The 8,698-nt window shown below is 30.5% G+C and overlaps 2 protein-coding genes across 3 annotated transcripts; one reads left to right on the top strand and one right to left on the bottom strand.

The window, feature by feature from the left end:
• The first annotated feature begins 176 nt into the window (after window positions 1-176).
• On the top strand, window positions 177-6,021 carry LOC130441352 (ADP-ribose pyrophosphatase, mitochondrial). 2 transcript variants are annotated; one of them, XM_056774983.1, is made up of 4 exons: window positions 1,121-1,217; window positions 1,310-1,570; window positions 1,632-1,882; window positions 4,282-4,765. In XM_056774983.1, exons 2-4 carry the CDS (start codon window positions 1,324-1,326, stop codon window positions 4,630-4,632), a joined length of 849 nt encoding a protein of 282 aa, XP_056630961.1. In that variant the 5' UTR covers window positions 1,121-1,217; window positions 1,310-1,323; the 3' UTR covers window positions 4,633-4,765. The 2 variants fall into 2 exon arrangements, with proteins under 2 accessions (XP_056630962.1, XP_056630961.1); XM_056774984.1 differs by having other exon boundaries at window positions 177-1,570; window positions 4,282-6,021.
• LOC130441351 (uncharacterized) lies at window positions 5,068-8,693 on the bottom strand. Its single transcript, XM_056774982.1, has 5 exons — window positions 8,165-8,693; window positions 7,938-8,083; window positions 7,732-7,884; window positions 7,405-7,677; window positions 5,068-5,227 (listed from the first exon to the last, which is right to left on the bottom strand). The coding sequence occupies exons 1-5, from the start codon at window positions 8,364-8,366 to the stop codon at window positions 5,138-5,140; spliced, it is 864 nt and encodes a 287-aa protein (XP_056630960.1). The 5' UTR covers window positions 8,367-8,693; the 3' UTR covers window positions 5,068-5,137.
• Window positions 8,694-8,698: the final 5 nt, after the last annotated feature.

Below are 8,698 nucleotides of genomic sequence, written 5' to 3'. Positions count from 1 at the left end.
TCTCAACTTCTTTAAATCTTTGTTCTATCTTTGACCATCTTGTCACCATATCCTTTTCTCCTATACCAATAATGTTAGATGCTAAGTTGGCTGGCTTGTTATCTAGTCATTTGACCATAGTAGCATCCCTGTTGTGGAATTAGTGTCTGTCATAGTTGTAGTCGGTATAGTGAAGTAAGTGGTTGTTGTCGCTTTAATCGCGTCGTGGTAACCTCATGTCTTGTCAAATTTGATATATATAAAAAATTTAGTCAAAAAGTTTGTCAGTCATTGTAATCTTCAATTGCGATTAAATAGTTTCCGTTTCTTCTGTTAAGTTCGTAATACCTTTGTGTCGAAGGCGGGACGTCACAAGCTATATAATTCAACAGAGTTCATTCAAGAAAATTGCAAACTGACCAATCTGGTTATAAGCGGTTTTATATTTGACGTTGCATTAATTCAAGATGGCGCTCCAGTCGAAATTATATCACGTAACTTCATTTGACGCTTCAAGCCAGCGTCGAGCATCAATATGAAATTACACCTTTAGAACGAAATTATGTCATTCGTCGAATTCAGTGATCGTAGCGCTACTGTTAACCTATAGGGAACATGTTGAGCGCTCGCTGTCAAGTGGTAAATGAGGAGGTTATTTTTTCTAGTTCCTTTTCAAACAATTACGAGGTGTATTCATCACTCAAACACTTTTTATGTATGTAAAAATTGTCATTATAATTAATGCTGTTCCAATTAATTTTTCTCATCTTAAACGAATTTTATTTTTCTTCTAAGAAAGGTTATAATTTGACGTTTGATCACAGAACACAGTCGATTTAACAAATTTCACTTCCGCTAAGGAAGTGGATGAATTATGCTTCCGCTACCTTGCATAAATTAAAAGCACTCCGATACATAGCATCCCCTCTAGAAGGTGTTGAGTTTGTAGCGTACGAATGATTCCACTAGGGTTGTATAACAGTGGCACAACGGTTTCGTCCGCTGAATGTGATCATTCTTATCATATTTTGGTTTTGTTTAAAGGCAGTAAAATACGGTATTTTTCATTACTGATTAGGATCTGCAATCACCTGAAAGGTGATCATAGTTTCCTGAAAGCTCTCATATGTCATTATTCTGACTTTTCAAAAGAATTAGGTTAAGTTTTGTCGATATCACTCGTAAATAAAAGGTTATATTTAATTTAAAAGGATTTACATTGTTTTATTAATAATTGGGCAAGTAATATTATCGATCATATTAAAAAAAAAGTTGTGCGAAAAGCACTGGACAACATTTATGAAATGGTATATTATATTTATGTTGATAGGCTTTAAAGAATCCATGTTATTAAAAAGAATGGTACATACAAAGTGTAGAGGTGTTTTATACCCCTTTAGTGATGTAAAAAGGTTACAAATAAAAGATGAACAAGTGCATTGGTCCGTTTGTGTAGGTGATTATGATCCTCCAGAGTACAATTCAAAAGCTCTTGTGAACAAACCATGGGCGGATCCTCCTATTGAAGACAAAAGTTTTAAACCTAAATGGAACGAACTTGATGGTGATATAAATAGAAAAAGTCACACAGGTTATATATAATTCCATTTACTATATATTTAGAATTTGAATCATATATGATTTCCATCTAGGTACTTACAGAATTGTTAATGGTAGACCGCTGAATCCTGAAGGAAGAACGGGTATTAAAGGGAGAGGAATCTTAGGAAAATGGGGACCTAATCATGCAGCAGATCCTGTTGTAACTAGATGGAAGATGGAGGGTAATAAAAAAGTTATTAGTAATACCACAAATTTACCAATTTTACAGTTCTGTGCTATACAAAGACATGATTGTAAACAATGGGCTATACCTGGTGGTATGGTAGACGCTGGGGAAAAGGTAAATATCATTTCATTTACTTACTGTAAAAATACAATAATAATTTTATAATGTGAAACAGTTGAAATTGTTACTGCAATGAACTAATTCCAACCTGGATATAAATTCACAACATCAATTTGGTTTTCAACGAACAGTGTCTCTAATATTAGGTTCAATTAAACGATGCAATCATATGTTTAGTGCTAACTCTAGGTACTTACTGTATAACAGTTTTGTTGAACCACATATAATGTACCTTATCCCATGCTATGGAAATGACACTGTAGCACTAAATAATAAATTACAGAGTCTGCAAAATAATAACTATATTATCTATCCATTCCTAAACTTCGACAAACGAAAAAAATTTGAGCAAATAAAACTCATATATAAAATACAAAAAACCTAATAAAAACTGATATTAAATTAAAACAAAATGACCACAATTACAATCTGCACTTAAGCACAATTGTTTAAATATAAAAAAGCACAAAACTCTCCAATATTTGCAAGCATAACTGCATATAACAGTGTTTTTAAGTCAGAAATAGGGGGAAGTGACAAAAATTTGTACAGGGAACTTAAGAAGCTATTGAGAAATAGAATGAAATAATATAAAATACCAGAATTATATTATTTATTTGTATTCTGTTATGATTTAATAATTTAAGGCCTCGATGCCAGATTATTGTTATCTGTTTAGAGGTCAGAAATAAATTGTTAAAAAAACTCAACTTTGGTCTATAAGTGATTCTTCTTTTAAATTTTCAACCAAAATTGCACCATTTTTTTTTTAGTACAATTACTGTTTTTGATAATTTCCATCCAAAAATCATCTACTCCATCACATCTGCAATAGTTTTTCATCTTATTGAGAGTGATCTAATTCGTCAGAATAATATTTCTAAAAGCCCTCTCTGCTTTTTCAAATGTAATGGCGTTGCATCTGTTTGCAGTCAATAAAATATCAATTCCTTCAGACATTAGTTGCATGGATTATTGCCAGTCTTATTGGGATTAAAAAAATTTATTGTTTTAGTTAATTTGAATGCTGAGGGGAATTTTTCAAAATATTTGAAAGTCGTATACATTAAACAGTTTCTACAATCCTTGCAAAATATCAACATGCCCTTATCTTTGATCCCAATGAATTTTTTCAATGCTGGAATATCCAAAATCGATATCTCTCACTTTTTTGAGGTTACAGAATAAATTATTGGTATCTTGTTTGAAAATCTTTATTTTATAAATAGGAGTGCTTTGGAGAATTTCATCTGCAATGGGCAGTGTCATCAAGTTATTCAGAATCAAAATAAGGTCTTCATAAAGACATGGTTAAACAATTCTCTAGAGTATCCTACTCATATTTATTTGTCAGATGTGAAGCGATTTTGCTTTTAATCGAGAAAAACCCCATCGGAAAATTCATATTTTTTCCAAAGATATCAATTCTTTAAGATAAATCTTAGTTCTAGGTGTGTAGTATAGTAGCTCAGGCAGTGCATAAAAAAATTATTTGATAATAATAATACGTATCTACCTACAACAAGGTTGGAAGAAATTTATTTTTTATATTTGAACAAAAGTGTTTTTTATGTTTTAAACGATTCTTATTGTTTTAAACAACCTTGTTAAAAATTTTTTTTCCTGCCATTTTATTCAAATACTTTTTTAGCAGAAGAATGGTTTACATAATGTATTGCTGAATGGTGGACTATGATTTTTTCTTTTAAGTACAGAATTTGTGAAAAAACGCCAGTTTATGTGTTTTAAATGTGTAAACACACACACATCACACACAAAACAATATCTACAGTTCTGTTTGTTAACCGTTCTGTTTAAATGAAACGTCGCTTATTATGGGGTTATTTAAAATCTAAAGTATATTTTAACTACTATTTATACTAGAAAATATTGCTGATTTAAAAATTAGGATAAAGAAAGAAATTAACAAAATAACCCCTGAGGTCATACAAAATGTACAAGAATTCCAAAATCGCATCGGTTATATCAAGCGAATAGTAGTCATTTTGAACATTTAATTTATCTTAAAAATGAATTTTCTCAGTTATTATTGCACCAAATTCATAAAATTTTATATTGCTGAACAGAGAACTAAAATCCCTTTCCAACAAGGTGCCACTTGACCCCCTTTCTTATTCAAAGTGTTCGAGGAGGTGCTTATAATTCAAAGGGGTGCTGAAAGGGGATATTTTTATACTGTAAATTGTCATTTTAAGAATAAAAATCGACATAAAGCTTATCTCTCCTTCATTGCCATGAATGTTTTATCTTAATGTAGATCTTGAAACATCTATTTCTGTCAGAAAATAGTTTCTCCAATATTTGGAAGATCCTATTTGAATATAAAAAAGAGATTTGTAGTATATTGTTAGTAAACGAATATTTTATTATAGGTGAGTGAAACTGTACAACGAGAATTTCGGGAAGAAGCTTTAAATAGTTTACAAGTATCCAAAGAACAAGCTGAGGCGGATGAAAAGATGATAAGAAATTTTTTCAAAAATGGAGTTGTAATTTATGAGGGTTATGTAGATGATCCAAGGAATACTGATAATGCTTGGATGGAAACAGTAGCTTATAATTTCCACGATGAAGATGGTTCTCATGTTGGGAAATTAAATCTAACAGCAGGGGATGATGCACAAAACATACAATGGATGGATATTGACCAAAACATTGATTTATATGCTAGTCATTCAAATTTCATTAAAGCTGTTGTTGAAAGATTGAAAAGTCATTGGTGAATTTTTCCTACCTAACTACAAAAAATTTTTAATAAACGTTTTATACAAAATATATTTTATGTTTAAATAATTATATCTCATTTATTTTACTTATTTGTTTTATAAACTTAATTTCATGCTAGTGCAATATTCCCTACAAAAGTATAGTGTGCAACACATGTGGAAACTTTAATAATATGAAATGATTTTTGCACTTGTATCACAATATGTATCATTTATGCTCCAGAAATTGCAGGTGAGGTTTATATTTTTACTTAATCCTTAACCACTAAGAACGGAGTTTTTTTGTTTTTAAATAATGAATAATCTTTGATAGTTTTGAACTTTATGAATATTTTATGTTATAAGAAATACTATGATAATGTTAATACTATGATCACTATTGATTTGGAAAATTGGTCTTCTTACAATTTACACCAAAATAAAAACATTAAATAATTTAATCATAATTTATTACAAATATTTTAATTCACAAAATATTATTTAAAATTAATTTGAATAAAATTTAGGATCCTCGGTAAGTGGTGTATCCATGGGGACTAAGTAGCAGTGGAATATGATAACAATCACGAAATAAGTTTGCATCAAATATAATCTGTGAACAAATATGTCATTTTGTTAACTTTGAAGAAAGTTTATCATAATTAATTTTTATAACAAATATACTCAATTCATACTGTTGTAGAAACACACCTCTAAAATAAAATATTTTTTATCTTCTCAAACTGAACCTTGAAACTTAAGAGAATTTCTCTCCATTTAAAAAAAGTTTTTAAAAAATCTTATACAGTTTAATATTTTCTAAATAAAAAATAAAAGTAACAGAATAACTAATATTTCTCAGGTAATGATCCTTTATGTCAGCAATTTGAAACCCAAAAGAAATTTCAGGAAATTTTAGAGTTTGTTCCAACCTGATAATCAAACAGTTCTTGGGAGCGTTTATAGATATTTTCTGCACGATCAACAAAGTATTGAAAAGACTGCCCAGGAAACGATCTTCGGCTACACATGGTTCTGGTAATGGTACTTGCTATCAACCGAGTATTGAAAAAGACCGTCCTGGAAACAGTTTACAAACGATATCTAAGTTAGTTGAAACATGTAATCTATATTAAGAATCATCACTGTACCTAGAACGGATTTTGCTTACAAGCAATAATTAATATTGGTAGAGAATCAAATTTTATCATTCATTCCTGTTTAGAACTTGAGAGATAACATGATTCATGACCACAAAAGTTATTTTTCTAGCATGTAAACGAGGTTTTACATCTAATACATTTTGTTGTTACACTATAGTGTCTCAATTATTGATATATCCCACTCCTATTTCAATAGTGCCACATCTCAAAAAAAAAAAATTAAAATTGACATTAAGATATATTTACAGGATATAATAGTGTCACATCCTTAGTACTAACAAATTCCGAGTGAGGCGCCAAGTGTCACTATTGCAATGAGTTACTGGCGACTGTATGTACCATGGACAGTACTGTGAGCCAGTATGTCATTCTATTTTGTCAAGAGATGTGACAAAAATCAAACCCACACCGAATTTTTTTATATAAAGGATTTTATCAAGTTTTATCTTCAAATATAAACCCTATTCCTTTCAACTAAAAACCTTTTATGAGAGAAAGGGTTTATCACCTCCCAGGGTCAGTCCTGTAGCGAAGGCTCACCCACCTTCCGGTATAAGGGAGTTTCTATCCAATATCTATAGAGACATCTGTCAAAGGAACCCATTCCAGCAACCTAACCAAAAGTCAACAAAAAAAGAAAGCGAGAAAAATATTTTACTGCGTTTTGCCTTTTCTTCTCTTATTTTTTGTCTATTTTATCTTTTATTTTTTTTTTTGGGTTTCATTATAGTGTTGTGTGGTGGTGTGTTAGTGTGTGTTATTATCTAAAGCAGGCAGCTACCCTTCTATGAAAGTGAAGATTTCCAAGAGGTGATAACAAGAAAAAGAGGAAGAAAAAATTCTGTTCCGTGATGCTCAATATCATTTTATATTTTTTTGATGTTGTTCTTTCTTCATCATTATCATCAAGATTTTCAAACCTTCTGATTATAGCTATCCTTACATCACCTTAAAATCCCTTTTTGAGGTTGATTACTCCTCGTTTTCAAATTTTGTTTTCTTTATAGGTTATAGCTGCTTGTTATTATTTTCCATTCCTTTCAGTTCCAGCATATTGCCCTCCACTTTTCTATATTTAGTGCTCTTATTACCTCTTCTATTTCGTTTCTCCAAGTCTTACTCGATCTGCCTCTTCTCCTTGGCCACAATGGGGTCCATTGCATTATTCTTCTGATAATTTCAGTTGTTTTTCTTCTCAGTGTTGTGTCTTTGTGCTTTTATGTGTCTCACTGTATTTTCCTTCTCCAGTTATTTCTCTATTTTTTCGGTTTTCTTTGCTCTCCTTTTTCCCTCCTGTATTTGAATCTGTTATCTTTCTCTCGGTCTTTTAAGTTCTTCTTCCCTTTTGTTGATTACTGTTGTTTCCATAACATCATATTCTTTCTTTCTCTGTTAAAAATTTCTTTGGTAATCTAATGTGTAGGAAGTTTTAAAGCAAAACAATTTAGTAAATTCACTAAACAGTAATAATTCAAATCAGCATGACAAAATATTTTATAATCATTTACTAAGGAATGCTGGAAAATTTGATTAGCAATTTTACCATATAATTTTGTAATTTTAATCCATGATTTATCATTCACTCAGAAAATTTACAATGCAAGTTAAATAATATTTATAGATTTACCTCAATAAAGGGATACATGGTATCTTGTTTTTTAGCTTCAAAATATCTATCAACATCGTAATGCAATTTGTATCTTCCCGTAGTAAAATCAGTCCTATCAATAAATTGGAAAAATTTTCCTGCAGAGTTAGTTATTCCTTCATTTATAAAAGTCCATCGGCCATCAATGAGCTTGTACAAGCTAACTTGTAGTCCAGATATAGGTTTCCCTTTGGTCATATCAGTGACTTGGGTAGATATCGGAGGCTTTTCAATAATGGGTTTTTCAGAATCCTAAAAAGTGTGAAAAGGTAATTATGTGTTGTTAATAAAATTATTATTAGTTACTTTTTCAACAGCACCTTCTGAAAATGAATTTTTTAATTGAGATCTATCCTCATATTCTTCTTCTTCGTTGTCAATTTCTATATCTTCATCATTAGAAAGTTCCCGGTCATCTTCATTTTCTAATGAGTCTTCTTTCATGTTCAATTCTTTATTCTAGGACGATTAAAAAGTTTAAACAAATTTTATTATTAATCAGATTTAATTACCTTTCGAACTTTATGCATTTGAGCTGCTTTCTGATGCCTAATGGTACATATATGTTTTAAAAGACTAAGTCTATGTGCATGTAAATTTTTATGACAATACATACAATATGCCCTGGTAGGTTCGCCTTCCACTCCTCTAAGCCATCCTATAACGTATAATATTTCAGAACAAAATTTTTGGTAATCATTGTTAGGACAAATAGTGCAACACAACAAAAACAAATTACCTTTAAATTCGGGCATAAGTTCCCAAGCCGGGCGATAGGTTTGTTTATAATATTTCCCTTTAGAATGTACAGTAACTTCAGATGAAGATTGTATCAGCTGAACCGGAATAATTTGTATTCCAGAATCGCGTTGGTCTCTATTTATTTTCAGAAGATCCTCATTGTCATTTTCATTATCTACACCAACGCCTTGGGTTTCCATTATTTACCGCCAATCAAATTGAAAATTACTAGATTTTAACAAACACTACTGAAAACACACTAGGATTTTAGTTTTTCAACTAACACAAGTTGTAAGTTTTGGAAATGGAAAATTACAAGATGGCGATGCAACTTCTTTATCGACATCTACATTTTTATTACAAATACGATTGTTCGTATACCAATGGAATTATTTTAAAACTATATCACGTATTAGTTCATTATCTCATTAATTTGACAAATATTGTTAAATGTTTGAAAATTAATGTTTATATGTAAAAACGGTTAGTTCACCTCCCAACTTTATTTGACAGGTGACATATGTCATAAAAT

The sequence above is a fragment of the Diorhabda sublineata genome, chromosome 3 (assembly GCF_026230105.1).
Source record: "Diorhabda sublineata isolate icDioSubl1.1 chromosome 3, icDioSubl1.1, whole genome shotgun sequence".
NCBI lineage: Eukaryota > Metazoa > Arthropoda > Insecta > Coleoptera > Chrysomelidae > Diorhabda > Diorhabda sublineata.
The sequence above is the reverse complement of the archived record's forward strand: the minus strand, read 5'-3'. Positions and strand labels throughout refer to the sequence as shown.